The 25,462-nt window shown below is 28.1% G+C and overlaps 2 protein-coding genes across 2 annotated transcripts; one reads left to right on the top strand and one right to left on the bottom strand.

Moving 5' to 3' along the window:
* Positions 1-4,473: 4,473 nt before the first annotated feature.
* Positions 4,474-6,415, bottom strand: LOC101511228 (glucan endo-1,3-beta-glucosidase-like). Its single transcript, XM_004516562.2, has 2 exons — positions 6,355-6,415; positions 4,474-5,522 (listed from the first exon to the last, which is right to left on the bottom strand). The coding sequence occupies exons 1-2, from the start codon at positions 6,413-6,415 to the stop codon at positions 4,474-4,476; spliced, it is 1,110 nt and encodes a 369-aa protein (XP_004516619.2).
* Positions 6,416-8,754: 2,339 nt separating this feature from the next.
* On the top strand, positions 8,755-19,066 carry LOC101510914 (glucan endo-1,3-beta-glucosidase-like). The gene is made up of 4 exons (XM_012712244.1): positions 8,755-8,815; positions 9,648-10,616; positions 18,371-18,504; positions 18,992-19,066. The coding sequence occupies exons 1-4, from the start codon at positions 8,755-8,757 to the stop codon at positions 19,064-19,066; spliced, it is 1,239 nt and encodes a 412-aa protein (XP_012567698.1).
* Positions 19,067-25,462: the final 6,396 nt, after the last annotated feature.

Below are 25,462 nucleotides of genomic sequence, written 5' to 3'. Positions count from 1 at the left end.
TTAGGATGTCACATTTGTGATATCAGAGCAAGTCTGTCCAATCAGGCCGAGTGGGTTATGGGTCACATAGTCAGTTGTTAAGTTTGAGCCAATTGTATTTATTTGTGTTCCCTGTTATGTTAAGTGTTGATACATTACCTATTATTCTTGTGTTAATCCGACTACATCTAAATAAGTGGTTAGGGAAATCATTTGAATTTATTTTATTAATCCGACTACATCTAAATAAGTGTATTCTATAAATTTATTCATGTGCAGAAACTGTATCCTCGCTACATATATTGTATTCTATAATTTTTTATACTTTACTTTGGGACCGCTGGGAATCTCTTCCAAAACAAATACATTTTACTTTTTATTTCAATTTGGGTTTAGGGTGTCAGAGAAATTATATCCTCGCTGTCCTCTCGTTTCTTTTTTTCTCTTTCTTTTTATCTTATTTCTTCTTGTGTGCTCAACCGCTCCCCCACCCCTTCTTTCCTTTCTACCGATGATGTTTACTTACCTTTCTTTTTTATATATTTGTTTTTTTTAATTATTTATTGAAATTAAGTTTTGGGCTCCAAGTCCACTTACTTTTTTTTTAACTTCAGACCTTCAATAATTCTTTTTTAACAAATCCAACATTTTTTTATTTATTATCATGTTTAATCAATTTCTAAAAAAAAATTATTAAACGTTAATTACATGAAACATCTTTTTAATCTTTGAGTTGTTATGACACAAATTGTACAACTTAATAGTTCTAACACTCGTTTTTATAAATAAAAAAATCTAAAATCGACTTTTAACTTTGATTATTTAGATGTATCATCTTTTTAGTATTTGAGTTTTTTAAGACACAAGTTGTACAACTTGATGGTTTAAGAACTCCGTATAACAAAAATAATAAAACTACTCTTAAACATGTTAACTAGATGTGATATATGTTTAGTCCTTGAGTTTTTAAGATACAAGTTGTACATCCTGATAGTTTTAAAAATCATATTTTAAAATGATTATTGACATCAAACAAACTCATTTTGTTTCATCAAAACAACTTTTTTATCAACAACAAAACCAACCTTCTTTTAAAACAATCAACACATCCATATTTTCTACCCAAGAACTACGTAGTTTTGACATCTTCATCGCACTTGGAGATACGTAGAACCACAAGATCTATCGTGTCAAGCGCGATAATTAAAATTTCTTTTTTTCCCCCTCTATTTTAAGCATATTTTTATTTCAACATTCACATTCATGAAGAAAAAAAAAACAATTTATATTTTCATTTAAATAATAAGGAGAAAACAAATATATTTCAGATAACATAAATTTTGTACAATTAATTATAGGTAATCATTTTTAAGGGATGTCGTAGGATACTAATACCTTCCCCGTGATAATCGACTCCCGAACTCGAAACTTGATTTCAAAGACCATTATTTTTTGTTTTTAAGGATTTCTAAATGTTTCTATATTTTTTATAAACTTTGGTACTTACTCCATTAAATTTTAGAAATATTCAAAATTTTAGGCCGCAACAATGTTATAAATTGATCCAGAACCACCTATTTTAGTGAATAAAGAAGAAGAGAAACTTAGAGAAAATGTGAAGTTATCTCACAAAAAATATTAGTACCGACTAGAGGTGAAGTTATCTCACAAAAAATATTAGAACCACCTATTTCTAATGCTCTATTGTATATTCTGTGACACCCTAACCCCCAAGCAAAAAAAAATTAAATTAACTTTCTTATTTTTTTAAAATAGTGAAATTCTTCAAACAAATAAATATACAAACTTTCGAATATATATTTTTTTTTTATTAAGGTAAAGAGTATCACATAATCATAAACACGTCGAATAAATTCAAAGGTTCCATCAAACTTAACAACTTGAAGTCACAATATCAGGCAACAAAATCCTTTTTGAAGTACACATACATATGTTTTAAATTAACTCCAATTGTAGTCCCAACCCGGTGTCACTATCAGAGTGGGAATTCCCAATTAAAAAAAAATGCTCAAAATAACATCAACACAACGCATATAATAAGATTCTCCAAGACATGATGGTTTCCACCCCTCTGATAGTACTAGTCATCACCTGCAACTTACAACTCGTCTGCGTCCATCGCAAACGCCAAACACAAACAACAAGGGGTGAGTATCGAAATTATGTAATAGTATAAGATAAACGAGGAGAACACACAATTAGTCAAATAAGCACAAACAAGAGGAACACTCAAGATCATAATATCAAAGGTTAATCTAAATAAATCACAATAAGGCAACCACAAGGATGAAATGCTATGCATGTCCTATACTCTATACTTCATCATCATTTGGTACCATTCTACTCTGAAGTACTTGGTTAGGAGGCATGATACTATGCCACTACAAGAGTGGACGGACAATTCATGAATGGCCAAGTACTCATAGATCCCCTCAACTCAACCTGAGACACATATACGCGACAGTCGGGGTACTCTTGTGTTGCACGGTAGTTCCCGGCCTTAGGGAATAACCCACTAATCCACTTAGGAATTCCGCACTAGTCTTACCTTACAGCTCGACTGTAGCCCTCCACGACCAGGCTTATTCAGTTGTACTTCCCCGAATCACTAGGTTTGTCAAACCCTCCCTATATGAAAATTGTCAGAGTTAAAAGTTTTTATATTTGAGAGCCTAATAGCTCATAACTTTTAATGCCCACATGCACACTATTTTATTGTCCAAAAAATACCATTATGAATCAAGTTTATACTTTCATGTAAGATCTTCTCTTACTTCTATCTTTAAATGAGAATCCAATTATGGATTTTTTTATAAAAACAAGAGCAATCTTGCTTTTTTGTTTTTGTTAATTGTTGAATGTAAAGTCTACATTTCCATACAAGATCTTTGAATGTATTATTTCTTTTTTTTGAATGTCAATTTGACTAAAAAGAAAGAATTTTGACACCAAATGTTGTTGGAGTTTTTGAGAAATCATCAATAAATGCATTTGGCAACAACTTTTTCTTACATGATGAAAGTTGTTGATGTTGAAACATGGTTGATATTAAAATTTTAGAGAACTTTTGTTAGAGACACATTGAGTTTAAATTTGTGAAAATTTTTACATACATCATCTATGTGATATAAATTTTAATCTAACAAAAACAAAATTGAAAAAAAAAATGAATTGACAAAAAATTATATTGAAATGATAAAAACTAGGATACCAAACAAATTTTATTTTAATTTTGTTCTTTAAAATAATGTTTAAAAATTGATTTTCAAAATTGATTTTCAAAATCAAAAACCAAAAATAAAAATTTATTCAAACTAGCCCTTCAATTTTAACCAAATCTTCTTCAAATCTTAATTAAATCTTCATTAAATCTTCTTCAAATCTCGATCATATTTTCTTTTCAACTTGGTCAAATATCTTCTTCAATTATAAATTTGAATGAAATCTTATTTTAAATTTTCATCAATTATAATTTTGAATCAAATCTTTATTTAAATTTTCTTAAAAAACAATGAATCTTCTTTCATACTCTTTGAAGTCAACTATATGTTCTCATAAAATACTTTTGTTAACATCAAAACTATAATTACAATAGTAAATATAATGAAATTAATATACAAAAATTAGAACAACTAATTTCTAACTAAAGTAATTGACTTGCAACTAACACAAAATTAAAGTATGTAACTTATAACAAATTTTACATCTCTAATATGCATTTTTATTGAATACCGTTAGTTTGCACTAGTTTCAATAACTTATTAAATGAGTTTAAATTTGTGTAAAATTTTACATACAATCATCTATGTGATATAAATTTTAATCTAACAAAAAAAAACTTGAAAAAAAATTAAATAAAAAATAGAAAGAATTGACAAAAAATTAGATTGAAAGGATAAAAACTAGGATTACCGTACAAATTTATTTTAATTTTGTTCTTTAAAACAACTTTTCAATTCTTTTTTAAAAATAGATTTTAAAAACCGAAAACCAAAATTCATTCAAACTAGCCCTTAATTCAATTTTAAAATTGATTTAGAAAATAGAATTTAAAACTAAAAACCAAAAATCACACTGGCGCACAATTTTCCTTCAACTTGACCGTAGTTCAATTAATTAATCATCGCAAGATCAATGCGTTGATTTAAATTTTTGCCATATAAAAAGATTTTACATCGTCTCAATTTAAAGTTTACATTATATAAAATTAACAATATAACATATAATTTTATATTTATGTAAAATTTTATATGAATGATCTACATAGATCATAATTATAAATTTTAATGATACAAAAAACAAAAAACATTTGAGAGATAAAAAAGAGAGAGAATCCATAATAAAAAAAATACTAATAAGCCTCACATATAAGGCAATTGTCAATTAACACCACAAATAGTTATTTCACCAAATGCAACCAAATAATTAGATATGAAACAAATAAAATAATTAGATTTTCTTCAACAGAAAAACTTAGATAAAGAAAATAAATAATAAATACAAACAAAAGGAAAATATTATTCCTTCATTCCTTAGTTGAAAACAGGAGGAACTTGGAGAAGTATATGCTCCAATGTCACCACTAATTTGATACTTAGGTTGTTTATTAGGAGTGAACAAACCAAAATGTCGTTCTGTTTTAGCAGGTCCTTTTTTATTTTCATCAAACATAGCAAACAAATAAGTTTCCAATTCTTGATTAGGCCTTTTAGGAGTCCCATTAGACACATGCTTAATCAAATTACTATAGTAAGCTTGTGCATTTTCAACTGTTGCAGCAACACCACCATCAGAAGGCCATCCACTTTCTGATACAACAACTTCCAAATTAGCACCACCAACTTTCTCAAGAGCTGAATAAAGAGCTCCTAATGTTGCATCAAATAAATTTGTGTATTTATATTCCCCATCATTCACTTGAACTGTTGGTGAATTTAATAATGCAAATGAAAGTTCAATTTCTTTTGGGGCACTTATGTAGCTAAAATAAGTGTATACATTAGCAAGAAGTGGTGCATCACTCTGCAAAAGAAATTGAACTATTGAAGATATATATGAATTTGAAGAACTACTAAATGCTCCTGTTGATGGAGGATATGAGCTTCCTAAGAAATCCAATTGTATAGCTGTTGACACTTTAATTTTATTTTGTAAGTTGGCAGATATAAGTACTGCATTAATGTTCTGCATTGCTGGGAGAATAAATTGCGATGTTGGATCATTAGGATTTATTTCATTACCAACAACAATATACCTAAATTTGACATCTTTTGAATATTTTAGTATATAGTTTTGGACCCAATAAGAAGCTGATGAAACCCCAGTGGCAATTGTTTGAATGTTTTCATTAGGGACTCCAATGACAAGTTCTATGTTGGAACCTCTTAAGGCTTGTAATGTTGCTTCATCAGGGTCATAAATTCTCATTCTTTTAATGTTATTTGATTTTAAAAGATCTATAACTTCATTAGCTGGAGGCAAGTTATCTGCCACTCTTCCATAGCAAACTCCTATTGATTGTGCTGCTGCATAAATTAAAACAATAACATGAGTTAAAATTTTTGTGTGATCTATATCTTTATAAAGTTTATAAAGTTTTTTCAAACATTATAACTTTTTGGTTAAATATATTTGTGATCTTTATTAAAAGAACCAATTTTTATTTTCATCTTGGCAAAAAAAAATATCTATTCATATTTCAACAAATTTTAAATCTATTTTAACCCCCTTTTTTTTTTGTCTGTCTATTTTTTACCCCTTTATTAACTACCTATGTGTTTAAAAGATGGTCATCTGAATGTGACATTCAATGACGTATTTGGTGTAATATAAGCATGTAATTTCGCCTAAAACATCAACTATATTTTTGCCATTTGGGCTCCGGCACCTGACCAAACATTAAGAGTACTACAAAAATTAAAAAAAAGATAATTAAAGAATAATTAAATTTGGCTAGTTTTATGTGGTATATAATAATATATTTTGAAGTATACAAACAAAAAAAAAAACTAAAATTCAATAGTTTACAAAGACATAAATATATGGTAATTTATATTTAGAGATATAACAACAAGATAACAAATTTTTAGACGCATAAATTGTTCTTGTAAAAAAAAAGCATTGATTGTTCGTATATATATATTTAACTCTTAAATTTATTTAATTTAAATAAATTCAAAAACTACTTGATTTTAGTTTTAATATGAGATCAAAACAAAACATATATTGTTAGTATTCGTTATGGATTTGAATTAACTTTATTTTATAATGATCAATATGAAAAGTTACTTGAAGAAAACCCTATTAATATATAGTTTAGAGAGACCATAACATAAATTAAGATCAAACAACTACCTGTTGTTCCTGTAGTCTCCAATCCAATACCAAGCACAAGAAGCAATAAGAAGAAAACCATAGCTAACTAAACAACTAAAGAGATGAAAGGAACTTGACAAGAAAAGAAAAAATATGAGAGACACAATTTTCCGATCTCTTGAGATGGTTTTTTGTTTATTAAAATTAATCCCTCTCTATATATATATATATACATTGTGCTCGTACTCCATCATAAATTTCTTAATTGCACATAATATGAGTGATATCTTTTACTAATATTATACATATTTTATGAATATAATTATTTTAAAATCAAATATTGGACATAACAAATAAAATCAAATCAAATATTGGATATAAAAAAAATCAAATTAATATTGAATGAAATTTTTATACATATTTTTAATAGTCAATGTTAGTTATTACTACTTCATTAATTAGATTTTATTTTTGTTAGACGGAGAATTTGAATCTATGACATCCTTCTCCCTTCAACTCTCTCAAACTATCGTATAATTCCCATAAAGTTTTTATAAATTACATCAAATATTGTTAAATCTAGTTAACTTCTAAATAAATTGAAACGGATTTTTTTAAATTGTTATAGTGTATACTTAATCAAAAATTTTACTCATGTGCTTTTTTTTTTTGTTGAAAAAAATTATAAATTGTAAAATTATTATTCTAGAAACTTATTCATGTGTAGCAAGTGTATCCTCGATGCAGAAACTGTATTCTATAATTTTTTATATTCTACTTTGGAACCGCTAGCTGCGAATCTTTTTCAAAACTAATACATTTTACTTTTTATTTCAATTTGAATTTTGGGTGTCACAGAAACCGTATCCTCGCTATCCATTCGTCTCTTTCTCTCTATTTTTTCTCTCTTTCTTTTTATCTACTTTCTTCTTCCGTGCTCAGTCGCTCACCCACTTGTGACACCCTAAACCCCAAAATAATATATAATAATTTATATCATATTTCTATAAAATTTGCAGCGGATAAACAAAAATATGTTTTCAAGAAAATAAAAACTTTTATTTTCAATTTAGGATATCACGTTTCTCAAAAATCAAAAGGAATGCTTTAAACTTCTTTACTCCATAGTGCAATCTCAATAAGCTTGATTTAAGTATAATTACTTGATTTAATTCTAAAAACTTACTAGTACTTATATGGTTTTGATACAAAAGTCGTTTAAAATTAAATAAGTAAAATACAAATTACAACCCTTATTCCCGGTATCACTTATCAGAGCGGGGTCCTCCCAAACTTGAACTTCAAGACTCACTAATCTGTAACTACTGCGATTTCGCAAACGCATGGCCAAGCCAGTCAAACACAAACGACGAATGAGGTGAATTTCGAAATCATGTTAATAGCATAATCACATTACAATATATCAAAATATTTAAGTAAATAGTATCATATTATAACATCAAAGTCACTCAAGTAAAATGATCATCAAATTATAATATGCATCAAATCATCTAAGAGTAATGATCATCAAATTATAATATGATATAAATTATTATATATTATTTTGGGGTTTAGGGTGTCACAAGTGGGTGAGCGACTGAGCACGGAAGAAGAAAGTAGATAAAAAGAAAGAGAAAAAAAATAGAGAGAAAGATACGAATGGATAGCGAGGATACGGTTTCTGTGACACCCAAAATTCAAATTGAAATAAAAAGTAAAATGTATTAGTTTTGAAAAAGATTCGCAGCTAGCGGTTCCAAAGTAGAATATAAAAAATTATAGAATACAGTTTCTGCATCGAGGATACACTTGCTACACATGAATAAGTTTCTAGAATAATAATTTTACAATTTATAATTTTTTTCAACAAAAAAAAAAAGCACATGAGTAAAATTTTTGATTAAGTATACACTATAACAATTTAAAAAAATCCGTTTCAATTTATTTAGAAGTTAACTAGATTTAACAATATTTGATGTAATTTATAAAAACTTTATGGGAATTATACGATAGTTTGAGAGAGTTGAAGGGAGAAGGATGTCATAGATTCAAATTCTCCGTCTAACAAAAATAAAATCTAATTAATGAAGTAGTAATAACTAACATTGACTATTAAAAATATGTATAAAAATTTCATTCAATATTAATTTGATTTTTTTTATATCCAATATTTGATTTGATTTTATTTGTTATGTCCAATATTTGATTTTAAAATAATTATATTCATAAAATATGTATAATATTAGTAAAAGATATCACTCATATTATGTGCAATTAAGAAATTTATGATGGAGTACGAGCACAATGTATATATATATATATAGAGAGGGATTAATTTTAATAAACAAAAAACCATCTCAAGAGATCGGAAAATTGTGTCTCTCATATTTTTTCTTTTCTTGTCAAGTTCCTTTCATCTCTTTAGTTGTTTAGTTAGCTATGGTTTTCTTCTTATTGCTTCTTGTGCTTGGTATTGGATTGGAGACTACAGGAACAACAGGTAGTTGTTTGATCTTAATTTATGTTATGGTCTCTCTAAACTATATATTAATAGGGTTTTCTTCAAGTAACTTTTCATATTGATCATTATAAAATAAAGTTAATTCAAATCCATAACGAATACTAACAATATATGTTTTGTTTTGATCTCATATTAAAACTAAAATCAAGTAGTTTTTGAATTTATTTAAATTAAATAAATTTAAGAGTTAAATATATATATACGAACAATCAATGCTTTTTTTTTACAAGAACAATTTATGCGTCTAAAAATTTGTTATCTTGTTGTTATATCTCTAAATATAAATTACCATATATTTATGTCTTTGTAAACTATTGAATTTTAGTTTTTTTTTTTGTTTGTATACTTCAAAATATATTATTATATACCACATAAAACTAGCCAAATTTAATTATTCTTTAATTATCTTTTTTTTAATTTTTGTAGTACTCTTAATGTTTGGTCAGGTGCCGGAGCCCAAATGGCAAAAATATAGTTGATGTTTTAGGCGAAATTACATGCTTATATTACACCAAATACGTCATTGAATGTCACATTCAGATGACCATCTTTTAAACACATAGGTAGTTAATAAAGGGGTAAAAAATAGACAGACAAAAAAAAAAGGGGGTTAAAATAGATTTAAAATTTGTTGAAATATGAATAGATATTTTTTTTTGCCAAGATGAAAATAAAAATTGGTTCTTTTAATAAAGATCACAAATATATTTAACCAAAAAGTTATAATGTTTGAAAAAACTTTATAAACTTTATAAAGATATAGATCACACAAAAATTTTAACTCATGTTATTGTTTTAATTTATGCAGCAGCACAATCAATAGGAGTTTGCTATGGAAGAGTGGCAGATAACTTGCCTCCAGCTAATGAAGTTATAGATCTTTTAAAATCAAATAACATTAAAAGAATGAGAATTTATGACCCTGATGAAGCAACATTACAAGCCTTAAGAGGTTCCAACATAGAACTTGTCATTGGAGTCCCTAATGAAAACATTCAAACAATTGCCACTGGGGTTTCATCAGCTTCTTATTGGGTCCAAAACTATATACTAAAATATTCAAAAGATGTCAAATTTAGGTATATTGTTGTTGGTAATGAAATAAATCCTAATGATCCAACATCGCAATTTATTCTCCCAGCAATGCAGAACATTAATGCAGTACTTATATCTGCCAACTTACAAAATAAAATTAAAGTGTCAACAGCTATACAATTGGATTTCTTAGGAAGCTCATATCCTCCATCAACAGGAGCATTTAGTAGTTCTTCAAATTCATATATATCTTCAATAGTTCAATTTCTTTTGCAGAGTGATGCACCACTTCTTGCTAATGTATACACTTATTTTAGCTACATAAGTGCCCCAAAAGAAATTGAACTTTCATTTGCATTATTAAATTCACCAACAGTTCAAGTGAATGATGGGGAATATAAATACACAAATTTATTTGATGCAACATTAGGAGCTCTTTATTCAGCTCTTGAGAAAGTTGGTGGTGCTAATTTGGAAGTTGTTGTATCAGAAAGTGGATGGCCTTCTGATGGTGGTGTTGCTGCAACAGTTGAAAATGCACAAGCTTACTATAGTAATTTGATTAAGCATGTGTCTAATGGGACTCCTAAAAGGCCTAATCAAGAATTGGAAACTTATTTGTTTGCTATGTTTGATGAAAATAAAAAAGGACCTGCTAAAACAGAACGACATTTTGGTTTGTTCACTCCTAATAAACAACCTAAGTATCAAATTAGTGGTGACATTGGAGCATATACTTCTCCAAGTTCCTCCTGTTTTCAACTAAGGAATGAAGGAATAATATTTTCCTTTTGTTTGTATTTATTATTTATTTTCTTTATCTAAGTTTTTCTGTTGAAGAAAATCTAATTATTTTATTTGTTTCATATCTAATTATTTGGTTGCATTTGGTGAAATAACTATTTGTGGTGTTAATTGACAATTGCCTTATATGTGAGGCTTATTAGTATTTTTTTTATTATGGATTCTCTCTCTTTTTTATCTCTCAAATGTTTTTTGTTTTTTGTATCATTAAAATTTATAATTATGATCTATGTAGATCATTCATATAAAATTTTACATAAATATAAAATTATATGTTATATTGTTAATTTTATATAATGTAAACTTTAAATTGAGACGATGTAAAATCTTTTTATATGGCAAAAATTTAAATCAACGCATTGATCTTGCGATGATTAATTAATTGAACTACGGTTAAGTTGAAGGAAAATTGTGCGCCAGTGTGATTTTTGGTTTTTAGTTTTAAATTCTATTTTCTAAATCAATTTTAAAATTGAATTAAGGGCTAGTTTGAATGAATTTTGGTTTTCGGTTTTTAAAATCTATTTTTAAAAAAGAATTGAAAAGTTGTTTTAAAGAACAAAATTAAAATAAATTTGTACGGTAATCCTAGTTTTTATCCTTTCAATCTAATTTTTTGTCAATTCTTTCTATTTTTTATTTAATTTTTTTTCAAGTTTTTTTTTGTTAGATTAAAATTTATATCACATAGATGATTGTATGTAAAATTTTACACAAATTTAAACTCATTTAATAAGTTATTGAAACTAGTGCAAACTAACGGTATTCAATAAAAATGCATATTAGAGATGTAAAATTTGTTATAAGTTACATACTTTAATTTTGTGTTAGTTGCAAGTCAATTACTTTAGTTAGAAATTAGTTGTTCTAATTTTTGTATATTAATTTCATTATATTTACTATTGTAATTATAGTTTTGATGTTAACAAAAGTATTTTATGAGAACATATAGTTGACTTCAAAGAGTATGAAAGAAGATTCATTGTTTTTTAAGAAAATTTAAATAAAGATTTGATTCAAAATTATAATTGATGAAAATTTAAAATAAGATTTCATTCAAATTTATAATTGAAGAAGATATTTGACCAAGTTGAAAAGAAAATATGATCGAGATTTGAAGAAGATTTAATGAAGATTTAATTAAGATTTGAAGAAGATTTGGTTAAAATTGAAGGGCTAGTTTGAATAAATTTTTATTTTTGGTTTTTGATTTTGAAAATCAATTTTGAAAATCAATTTTTAAACATTATTTTAAAGAACAAAATTAAAATAAAATTTGTTTGGTATCCTAGTTTTTATCATTTCAATATAATTTTTTGTCAATTCATTTTTTTTTTCAATTTTGTTTTTGTTAGATTAAAATTTATATCACATAGATGATGTATGTAAAAATTTTCACAAATTTAAACTCAATGTGTCTCTAACAAAAGTTCTCTAAAATTTTAATATCAACCATGTTTCAACATCAACAACTTTCATCATGTAAGAAAAAGTTGTTGCCAAATGCATTTATTGATGATTTCTCAAAAACTCCAACAACATTTGGTGTCAAAATTCTTTCTTTTTAGTCAAATTGACATTCAAAAAAAAGAAATAATACACTCAAAGATCTTGTATGGAAATGTAGACTTTAAATTCAACAATTAACAAAAACAAAAAAGCAAGATTGCTCTTGTTTTTATAAAAAAATCCATAATTGGATTCCCATTTAAAGATAGAAGTAAGAGAAGATCTTACATGAAAGTATAAACTTGATTCATAATGGTATTTTTTGGACAATAAAATAGTGTGCGTGTGGGCATTAAAAGTTATGAGCTATTAGGCTCTCAAATATAAAAACTTCTAACTCTGACAATTTTGGTCCTAATCAAATCAATTTTCTAAATAAGACTATGATTTGGTCCTTGTCACACAATCAATAGTATAAATGGTTGAATATTAATAATGTTCCATTATGTATGGTTAGATATTAACTCTATGACACTCTAAACTCAGATTGAAATCAAAAAGTAAAATACATTAGTTTTGAAAGAGGTTTGCTCTTGTTTCTAAAAAGTAAGATTGCCCTTGTTTCTAAAAAAAATCTATAATTGGATTCTCATTTAAACATAAAAGTAAGAGAAGATCTTACATGAAAGTATAGACTTGATTCATAATGGTAATTTTTGGACAATAAAATAGTGCGCGTCTGGGCATTAAAAGTTATGAGCTATTTTTATTGTGCTCTCAAATGTAAAAACTTTTAACTCTGACAATTTTGGTCCTAATCAAATCAATTTTCTAAATATGACTATGATTTTTCCTTGTCACACAATCATTAGTATAAATGGCTGAATATTAATAATGTTCCATTATGTATGGTTAGATATTATCGCTATGACACTCTAAACTCATATTTAAATCAAAAAGTAAAATGCATTAGTTTTGAAAGATGTTTGCAGCGGTCCCAAAATAGAGTATACAAAAATTTCCTTTTAAAATATGAGGCTTAGGCGTCACACTCACACTTACACAAGACCTTTGCAAAATTTCTTAATTAAAAATCCTTAAACTTTGAATATAGCTGAGGTTTTTAAAAAAAGCTTTCTAACATAAAAACATGTTCAAAATTGAGAGATAATTAATTTTTATCTTTGAATAAAAGATCGAATATAACACAATTGATCAATAGAGTTTATAAAACAAATTAGTTTTTAAAAATTAATTATTTGAACAATAGAGATAATTAATTTTTAAAAATTCCTGTTAAAACTTAAGAAAATAACTCAAGATTGATCTTGGTTATGAAAACAGAAAACGGAGAACGTTCTTGGTTTTAGTAGTAAAACGGAGAACGTTCCTTGATTAGTTGAAAACAGAAAATCAGTTTATGTTTTAATTAATTCAGTATGATAAATAGAGAGATAGGATAGAGAATACCACACAAGGATTTTATCCTGGTTCACCCAACGTGGGTTACATCCAGTCCTCACACTGTGAGATTTTCCACTAAGTGTAAAAGAGCTTTCTTGAACTTACAACACCTAGTCTTAGATCAACCTTGATCTATTTCAACCTCTAATGCTTTCTACCCAGAAAGCAATACCAGCACCTATCTAACCTTGATAGGAAGTAATCTTAAAACAAACTATAAAGAAACTCTTATAGTTTGAATTTTTACAATTTGATTGTTTTGAAAGAATCTAAAATTTCTCAACTCTTGTTTGAGAATTGATTCTTTACAAATGATCTAATGACAATTGCACAAACTATTTCTTACCTTGAATCGGGATATTGGCCTTCTATTTATAGGCTGTAGAGGCACTGAATGAAAGTACAAGAGCTGTTGGAGAGACTTTGCTTTTTGACTGAAACATTATTTTTAGAATAAAAATAATCCTTCTTTGAAATAGCTTTTTGACTTTAATGGTTTAGCATTTAAAGCCATTTATGTCCTTTCTTAGAAAGTGCTCTTGACGTTTCTTCATTGATCTTGGATGGTGCATTCTCTGTCTTGAGTCTTGAGTGTAGCTTGAGAATGTTGGAGATGAATTACAGATCAATTTGGAGAAGAAACAGAGTTGCTGTCTTTGTGCAGAAAACGGAGAATTATTAACGTTCTTGGTTTGTCAGTTTGAACTTTCTTGAGCTTCAATAATCATTTTGGAGTTCCCGTTTTAAACGTTCTGGATTTCCTTTGTAATTGTCTTGTCATATGCCCAGATTGATCGAACTTTCTTGACATTTGATTTTTGGAGTTTGCAGACTGTCATGACATTTGTCTGTCTTTGAGTCCTTTGATCTTTGAGATCAAATAACCTTTTTGAGTTTGGATGATTCCTACTTGTTCCTTGCCATGTACTAATTAGATATGAATAATTTCCAGGGCAGACTCTTTGTCAAAGAGATAGAAAAGGTTTGACCAATATGCTGTGATGGACAGTTGTTGAAGCTGGAGATCATTCTCTGTTATGATGTAGAACGATCTTGTTGCTGTCTTTTCTTGATTTGCTTGATTATGTTCTTAATTAAATCCACTCAAAAACACATGTTAAATTGACATAACATTTTAGAATCATAATTAATTTTCTTAATTAACCTTTGTTTATTTTCATCAAAACTTTAAATATAGAGTTTGTCTCAACACTATGAGGACATAGCCAATTTGAATTGTCCGTCCATCAGGGTGGTGGCATAGTATCAAGCCTCCTAACCAAGTACTTCAGAGTTAGAATGGTACCACATTGTAAAGTAGAGTCTAAGCTCATGCGTAGCATTGCATTTTATAGTGATTGTTTCGTTGTGATTGATGTGTTTCAAAAGTAATAATAATTACTCTTAGATGATTTGATGCATATTATAATTTGATGATCATTTTACTTGAGTGACTTTGATGTTATAATATGATACTATTTACTTAAATATTTTGATATATTGTAATGTGATTATGCTATTAACATGATTTCGAAATTCACCTCATTCGTCGTTTGTGTTTGACTGGCTTGGCCATGCGTTTGCGAAATCGCAGTAGTTACAGATTAGTGAGTCTTGAAGTTCAAGTTTGGGAGGACCCCGCTCTGATAAGTGATACCGGGAATAAGGGTTGTAATTTGTATTTTACTTATTTAATTTTAAACGACTTTTGTATCAAAACCATATAAGTACTAGTAAGTTTTTAGAATTAAATCAAGTAATTATACTTAAATCAAGCTTATTGAGATTGCACTATGGAGTAAAGAAGTTTAAAGCATTCCTTTTGATTTTTGAGAAACGTGATATCCTAAATTGAAAATAAAAGTTTTTATTTTCTTGAAAACATATTTTTGTTTATCCGCTGCAAATTTTATAGAAATATGATATAAATTATTATATATTATTTTGGGGTTTAGGGTGTCACAAGTGGGTGAGCGACTGAGCACGGAAGAAGAAAGTAGATAAAAAGAAAGAGAGAAAAAATAGAGAGAAAGAGACGAATGGATAGCGAGGATACGGTTTCTGTGACACCCAAAATTCAAATTGAAATAAAAAGTAAAATGTATTAGTTTTGAAAAAGATTCGCAGCTAGCGGTTCCAAAGTAGAATATAAAAAATTATAGAATACAGTTTCTGCATCGAGGATACACTTGCTACACATGAATAAGTTTCTAGAATAATAATTTTACAATTTATAATTTTTTTCAACAAAAAAAAAAAGCACATGAGTAAAATTTTTGATTAAGTATACACTATAACAATTTAAAAAAATCCGTTTCAATTTATTTAGAAGTTAACTAGATTTAACAATATTTGATGTAATTTATAAAAACTTTATGGGAATTATACGATAGTTTGAGAGAGTTGAAGGGAGAAGGATGTCATAGATTCAAATTCTCCGTCTAACAAAAATAAAATCTAATTAATGAAGTAGTAATAACTAACATTGACTATTAAAAATATGTATAAAAATTTCATTCAATATTAATTTGATTTTTTTTATATCCAATATTTGATTTGATTTTATTTGTTATGTCCAATATTTGATTTTAAAATAATTATATTCATAAAATATGTATAATATTAGTAAAAGATATCACTCATATTATGTGCAATTAAGAAATTTATGATGGAGAAATTTATGAAAATAAATCAAATATCACAATAATATAAAATGATGGTTCTCTTAATTGAGTGAGTAACCTAGGACAACGAGGGAAGAAAATAGATGTTGATAATTTTTTAAGTCGAGATTATTTGGTCATCATATTGGTAGGGTCTGACAAGCCTAGTGATTCTGGGGAAGTACAAATGAATGAGCCTGATCGTGGCGGTCTGCTGTTGAGCCTTAGAGCAAGATTGTTAGACCTTGGAGGTATTCGGTTGGGGAACTCCTAGGTGACTTGGAGGTAGCACTCTAAATATCGGGAGCTACCATGCAATACATGTTTACCCCGACTGTCGCGTATATCTGTCTCGGGTTGAGTTGAAGGAGTCTATGAGGACATGGCCAAATTGAATTATATGTCCACTTGCGTGGTGGCATAGTATCAAGCCTTCTAATCAAGTACTTTAGAGTTAGAATGGTACCAAAGAAAGAGGAGGAATCTAGAGTATAAGAGCATGGATAACATTACTTGATTTGTGTGTTTACTTACTTGATGTTGTGGATTGTATCAATGTTTTACCTTGACTATTCTTGTTGATTGTGACTTGATATGATACGGTGTTTAATATATTTTACGTGCTCTTCTCAATTATTTATATTGTTACATGTTTTTGAAGTTCACCCCTCGTTGCTTGTGTTTGGCGCTTGCGAGAGCACAGTTATTTCAAGTTATCGTTTGGTGATCCATGCTCTTATAGGTGATGTTGGGTCAGAGTAATTTGTAGTATTTTTTTGAGTTATGAATTAATTTAGGTTCTTGGAAATTTGACCGATCATTTGTAATATTTTTATCTTTGATTCGGAGTTAAAAAAATTATTTGTCTCTAATTTTAGAACTTTTTTTTTTATGTCAGAACTATTTATTTAATAAACCTTAACTATATTCGATATTAAAAGAATTTTTATTGAAAATTTTTATGCAAACATTTTGTGTAAGTGTGAATGTGACGTCCTGAACCTTATAGTTTAAAGGAAAATTTTTACACTCTATTTTGGAACCGCTGTGAATCTCTTTCAAAACTAGTGCATTTTACTTTTTATTTCAATTTGGGTTTAGGGTGTCATAGTTGTGGTATTAGAGCAGGTCTGTCCAATCAGGCCGAATAGATCGAGCGTTGGTTCAGTGTTAGTCAAATGTGAATTGTGTTAGTTGTGTTTACTTTTGTACCATTATTATCATTATAATATTAGGATAATCAACTATTGGTTCTTATTTTTAGTTATGTGTATTTATGTTTGTGATAATTTGAGATTTTTCTTTTGTAGTTATTACTATTTTTTTTGTTTGTAAAGTTTGTTAGATATATATGCCATGTAGGTATATTCTACTATCGTGAACCACTGCTTAAAAGTCATTTGAAACTCTAATGATAATGAATTACACTCTTTGGAAGTATGATTTAACGATTAAGATATTGACTTGTTTGATGTTAGTTATGTTTTGAAGGACATAATCATTTTTCCTTGTTTTTCGAATGGACATTGATCTAGTAATTGCCTCGGCCGTAAAATTTGAGAAGAAATTTAAATTATACTTGCCATCATCATTAGTGGTTTGAGTGAATTTCAAACACACCGGTCCACAAAAGTGGTCCACTATAGCATTTGCCATGTGAAGTATTTAGACATTGAAAGTTTGAAATTTCTAAGTACTGTTTTGGCTTAAAACGATGTTGTAACGTACATATATCAAAGGAAAAAATGGAATAACTTGTTTGTAGTAGATTGAGATAAAGATGAGTATGTTTTTGTAATATAATATGGGAGTTTTATGTTTGAGTATAAAGATTGTGTGCTTTTACTTTATATATTTCAAATTTTGTGAACTGCAAAGATTCTTTGCTTCTTGTGGTTTCTTTTGCTTCTTGTTTTTGACTTTTCTTTCTTGGTTTTGCTGTGTATTTTGGTTTATGTTTAAATTGCAAGTTAGTGAATTTGTGTGTATTAAGTTAGTAGGTATGGTGTGTTGTTGGCTGGTGGTATTTGGAAAATTGATGACTTCTATCATTTTAAAGGGTTTTGTCTGAGATGGAAATGAATTATAATGTTTAGTGACATTTAAAACATGATTGTAGAAGCTAGTCATATGCGTTTGGTTTGGCTGTGTTGCATACTGTTTTATGCTGCATACCTACCTATGGGTTTTACTTCTCATGATGATACAGTTATAATATTTGATTTTGTTCTTACATGGTGGTGCCCTGCACTGGTTCTTTGGTTTATTAGTAACAAATGATTATGTCTTTGTGTAATATTCCCTAGTTGAGCTGTAGTGTTGTTCTAATTTATGTACCTCCCTATTTTTAACCTTTGGCACAAACTTGCAAGACTCATATTTGGATGACACATGCTACTAGTTAGTATTTTAATGTTCACTTTGGAGTTGAAAATAGTTAGTGTGCCTTTTCAAATATGAGGTGAACAGTGTTTTTACATTTAGTATTTGAATAATTGAATGATTACATCATAAGTGAATCTATAAATAGAAGGGATGACATGCCGACTGAAAAAAAATAATTAAATTTCTATTGTTGTTTGGGTCTTGAATTGATAATGTTCCATATATGTTTGGTCAGTATTTTTGTAAGGTATCTAAATTGATTTATGGGTTTTTAGGTAGTTTTTGGGAGCTAAGTCTTTTCTTGTCCGATTGGTTGTATGTTTGGGTGTGAGCATATATGATTAATTTGTATCAGGGTTACTTTGCATGGGTTATTTGTATCAACACTTTATATTCAATGATTGATCTTGCACTTCTTATGCAAGGTTAGTTTCATTAATATATATTGCTACCTTATATTCAATGGTTGATCTTGCACTTCTTATGCAAGGTTAGTTTCATTAATATATCTTGATGATTAAACAAAACAAAAAAAAAAGGTTCAAAGCAATTTTCTAAAATATAGTTTAACTTTGAACATGGTTTATGCACTGTTTCATTCATTTTAGTTTGCTAATGTGTTATACTACGTCTAGCAAATAGTTACTTCTCTTATCTATTACTTGAAAAATCTCTGTTCAATTTGTGTTAAGTGATATGGATTATTAAAAAAAAACAATAATAAATTTAATTGTAATAAATTTAGGGTAGATGGTTTGCTATGATAATATACTACATATTTAGAATCGTTGTTGAGTTTTGAAGTAAACTTAGAATCATGGTGCTAGTTAGTTGGACAAGTTATAGGAATGTGTTCTGATTTTGTGAATATAAGAGTGTTTGTGGTTTAGGTGTTCTAAATGGTTTTGTAGGGAATTTGTGTATAGAATTTAGAGTTGTTAGGAGTGTTTAAAAGTGGGATGATTCAATGTTTCTTCTTTTTTATTGTTGGTCAAGTTTAAATTAAATGTTATTTCTATTGTTGTTAGTCATTGTGTTAGGCAATTTAGTAAATTTAGTTCATTATCACTAGTTGATTTGACTATCTTTTACTTACTTGATATATTAATTTAATTATTTAACTAAACCTTTTTTTTTTTGAATTATAGATTATACTTAATTTGTTTTCTAAGTGAAATACACAAGGTTCCTAGCTATTTTTGGCATATGAATAATTATAATAATCTAAAGGTGTGATTGAGTTCCGGTAGACGTTATTTTTAAATTATTGCCTTATAATTTTTCTTGGTGAGTTGAATACAAAAGTACTATTTTCTTTGTTTTATGACTATGATTAAACAACATAAATTTTATGACTATGATTTTGTTTTATGGCCTTGAGTTGATATATGCATTTCTGTTTGTAATTATTGAATGTGTGGAATATTTTGAATGTTCCTCTATATGTCTAATGTGACACCCTAAACTCCATAATAATATATAATAATTCATACAAGAATTTTTTTATTTTTTAATTCCCAGCGGATAAGGAAAATTTGTTATTTAGAAAATAAAAAAAAAAATTATAACTAATTTAGGATATCACAATTCTCAAAATTAAAAAGAAACAATTTAAACTTTTTCCACTCATAAAACAATGCAATCTCCATAACTTGATTTAACTATAATTTCTTAGTTCCAAAAGTTTACTTGTACTTATAAGATTTTCATCTAAAAAGTTATTTCTAATTAAATAAATAAAAATACACTTATGACTCTCATTCCCTGTATCACCTATCAGAGTGGGGCTTCTCCCAAATCTGAACTTCAAGACTCATTAACATGTAATAACTGCGATTTCGCAAACGTAGGGCCAAGCAAGTCGAACACAAACAACGAAGGAGGTGAGTTTCAAAATCATGTTAATAGTATAATATAAGTAAGAAGAACACGCAAACAATCATAATAGACTGTATCATAATCACATTACGATAAACCAAAATATTTAAGTAAATAGTATCATGATATAACATCAAAGTCACTAAAATAAAATAATCATCTCATTATAATATGCATCAAATCATCTAAGAGTAATTATTATTACATTTGAAATACATCAATCACCACAAAACAATCATAAGGAAATGCAATGCTATGCATGAGCTTAGACTCTACTTCACAATGTGGTACCATTCTAACTTTGAAGTACTTGGTTAGGAGGCTTGATACTATGCCACCATTTCGGTGGACGGACAATTGAAATTGGCCCTGTCCTCATAGATCCCCTCAACTCAACCCGAGACACATATACGTGACAGTCGAGGTAAACGTGTGTTGCGTGGTAGCTCCCGACATTTGCAGTGGTACCTCCAAGTCACCTAGGAATTCCCTACCCGTATACCTCCAAGGTCTAACAATCTTGCCTTAAGGCTCGACAGCAGACCGCCATGATCAGACTCATTCAGTTGTACTTCCCCGGAATCACTAGGCTTGTCAGGCCCTACCTATATGACGACAAAATAATCTTCAATATCTCATCACAATTTTATAACGTCATTAATCATACATAATCGTAATCATCATATAAACTCATCACAATTTTATAACATTACCATTATCGATAAAAAATCAGCATTATCATCCCGCATAATATATAATACCATGCATCCATATTTTATTATCGCATCACATAAATTTGTCTAATCAAACATATGCATCAAATTCATTTGAAATCAAATATCATAATAATATCAAATATCACGCATTTAACGAAATTAAATCAATCAACACCTTATAAATATTTATATTCCATATTTTAATATCACATTAATCAATTTATCAATCAAAGGGCTACTGCTGTACGTAGCGAGCCCCGAATGAATTGTTGGGGAATACAATTTTTCCGTTCATCTCACATTATATTATACTCATGAATTCAAACGCTCTCTCACCCCTTACCTTATTTCAACGCTTTCACACACGAATATGATTCCACGAGAAAACAACCTTTGTCCTTTGACTCTTTGTCCTTCAATGGATCTAACTCGACAATTTATAGGTGAATGTTAAATTAAATTATGAGAAAACACTCTAAAGTTAAATTTCAAAATTCGGTCAAGGAAACTTAACATAAATCAGAAAACTAATTAGTGGATAATATAGCCACTTTTCATATGATTGTTTTGGCATTAGTTTCACTCAAATCGGACTTACCGTGAAGAAGAACGGTGCAAAATAACGAATTTTGTAAACGGAGAAATCCGGGTTGTTAAAAATCTGGAAAATTGTGTTAAATTGAATAGTTAAATGAGTAAAACAACATACTGAAATTTGGACGAAAATGGAGAAACTTTTTTGGAACAATTATCGATCACCGATACCAAACGATAGGTTGTTGTTGTGTTTCCTCTTTGATTTTAGAGCTGCCCGTCCAATTCCTTTATTTTAATTTAATTTTATTAACAATTAGGGTTCACACATGGGTAAAACCCATTGGTCCCTTTATTTATTTTTAAATAAAACCAATAATTACTAAAACTAATGTTTTAACATTTTTTTTAACATAATTTAATTACTATATATTGCTAATATTTCCAAACTAATATTTTATAAAATAAAGTAATTAATATTTTAAAATATATTAATAATCAAAACTCTCATATTCAAAATAATCACTCTAATGATACGTTTTTTTCTTTTTAAAATACTCACATTAAAATACTATCATCATTAGACAATATTCAAAATTATAAAATAAATAAGTATAAAATCAACACTTTATATTAGTTACTAAATCATACTAAATATATATATAATCACAATATCATAATAAGTATATAAAAATAAAGAAACTCAAACCCAATATTACCATTATCTCAAGATAATTATTTATAAAATAAATAATTAAAATAAAATATATTTAGAATTAAATTAATTTAATTAAGTACACATTTAATATTAGTCCAACGCATAAAAGAATATTATATTAATTGGGTGCGCGTATATACACGTAAAATTGCATAAAATCTTATTCTTCAAAGTATTACACTAAGATACTATTACTTTTTAAAAAATTATATAATATAATAAAATAAAATATTTATTATTTATATCGTTCATTTAATATAATGTGTATCAAACTAGCACATCATAGAAACCATTCATATAATGAAAACTAATCACAAAGTTTATTAACATATATTTTATAATAATTTTAACATCAAATTAATTATTTAAAATCCTATTTAGTTAATGAAATAGTTTATCATAAAATTTAGGGTGTTACAATTCTCCCCTCGTTAATGAAATTTCGTCCTCGAAATTTGAAGTGAACAATAACCGAACTAATCCACCCTAAAGATTCAAACTTAGTCTATAAACATATTTAAGGTATTCATTACTTTTTTTAAGCACAATATGTCCAAAAATCAATTAGTTTAGCATCATAGGCTAACATGACACAATAAATCAATTACACACATCATATTCAACAACAACATACCACATTCAATTGCATCGAATAACACATATATCAAATACGCTTTCAAGTTCAACTAATTTCTCAAACAATATTGTATTAGTTTTACTCTCCTTAAAGAATGTATAAATCCAAACAATATTTGTTCTACAGGTTTCACAAAAGTTAGACATATAGAAAAAAATTTAAAATATTTCAAACCTTCAAGAATCACTACGCGAAAAACGCATTTTACAACGCTTTTTTTAAGCCATTTACAACGCTTTTTCAAAAAAATAAGTGTTGTAGTATCTAGCGCTGTAAAAAGATACAACAACGCTTTTTAAAATAAAAAAGCGCTATAAAATAGGTAGATATATTGCGCGTTTGTTATTCTCGTTCTACAGCGCTTTTTGGAAAAAACGTTGTAAATGGTGCATTCAATATAGCATTATTATGCACCTATTACAACGCTTTTTTGAGAAAGTGTTGTAAAAGGTGCAAACAATAGATGCATTATTATGCACCTATTACAGCGTTTTTTTTTTAGAAAGCGCTGTAAATGGTGCATTCAATAGATGCATTATTATGCACCTATTACAACGCTTTTTTGAAAAAGCACTGTAAAAGGTGCATTCAGTATAGCATTATTATGCACCTATTACAACGTTTTTTTTTAGAAAGCGCTGTAAATGGTGCATTCAATAGATGCATTATTATGCACCTATTACAACGCTTTTTTGAAAAAGCGCTGTAAAAGGTGCATTCTTATTTTAGTTTTATTAAAAAATGTTGTAAATAGAATTTTTAAAAAGCGGTTTTTGGTTTTTTATGGCATTTTTTTAGAAAGCGCTGTCATTTTATTTTTTTTCCAAAATCATTTTCATCCAGAATCAGTTCACAATCAGTACACAACAAAACAGAACTATATAACTTTTATAATTTAACTTTATAACTTTACATATTTAAACAATCAGTTCACAACATATTCATATACATATAACTATCAGAACTACACAGAACAGAACTATCATATATTCATATAACTATCCCTTGCAGCATGCCATTTCCCAGTAAATCAAATAATTTTCATTTCAATCACATATTGACACCAGTCTTCCTTTATTTCAATTAGATCTCTTTCAGAGTATGTTGGACTGGAATTGCCAAAGTACTGTGCGATATAAAAATTGAACATAAATAAGTTAGAATCAAATATATACATAGTTTATATATGAAAATTAAATAATGAAAATATCGTACCGTTTCTGGAATTATAGTTTGATTCATATCAACAATCTCCTTCATGAATCGCAATATAGAGTACCCACAATCGATGTTGTTAGTTTGACGAGAGCACTATAAAATAAAACATATAAGTCAATAAATATTTGTGCATTGATTGTAAATGAAATTTGAAATGCATATATTTCAAACCTTTATTGGAGTCCATGTGATGTTATTTGACTTTTGCTTCGACAGGTTAGCACCTCTTTGAGCTCGAAAAACTTGTAAAACACTATCGAATAAATAAATGTGATTATTATTGCATTAACAAACACATTATATATATATATATATATATATGTGTGTGTGTGTGTGTGTCTGTGTGTGTGTAAGAAATAAATGAATATTACTTACGTGTCGAACATAGTCTTTATATCGGAGTGATTGTTGTAATTGTCGTGCAAGGAATCTAAATAGTATATAACTTCAGAGGTCACATTGATTGCAAATAGCACCCAATGTGCCCTACAACAACAAAAATTTGGTTGGCAATTTTATTTACACAACTAACAAATTAAGATCTCATAAATTAAAAAATATATAAATAAAGAATATATAATTTCGTACCCTAAATTATATGGTGCAAGGAACAACTTATCATTCTCTTTATTTCCTAATAGGATATCTACAACGTGTTTCTTTACATTCATTGGATCGAGTTTAAACATCGAAAGCTTATGCGGAGACAATAATGAAAATCTATTTGACAATCTGCGCGTGCAGACCAACTTCTCATACGAAAACCTTCAATGAAAATTTCAAATTAGATTAATTACCAATAAATGCAATTAAAAGTAATTTTTACCTAATGTATAAGCTGATGACAGTAACACTCAGCTCCTTATGGTTGAGAAGTTCGTATATGTGCTCTTTTTCAAGTAGTTCTTCATACTCATCTCTGAATATAGCTTTATCCATGCTTATGATGCGTGAATTGTTGTTGCTGCCCCAATTCGTTTTTACCTTTATGTCAAGACACGACCCATATCGAGCAAGGCATGGCTGACTTATTTTAGGAGCAGAAGTAGCAACTGATTTTCTCCGATCCAGTTTTTGAGCTGCAACTTTGGCAGCTTTATTTCCCCGATCCAGTTTTTGAGCTAC

Source organism: Cicer arietinum, chromosome 6, assembly GCF_000331145.2.
Source record: "Cicer arietinum cultivar CDC Frontier isolate Library 1 chromosome 6, Cicar.CDCFrontier_v2.0, whole genome shotgun sequence".
NCBI lineage: Eukaryota > Viridiplantae > Streptophyta > Magnoliopsida > Fabales > Fabaceae > Cicer > Cicer arietinum.
Note: the sequence above shows the minus strand (reverse complement) of the source record. Positions and strands in the feature narration are given on the sequence as shown.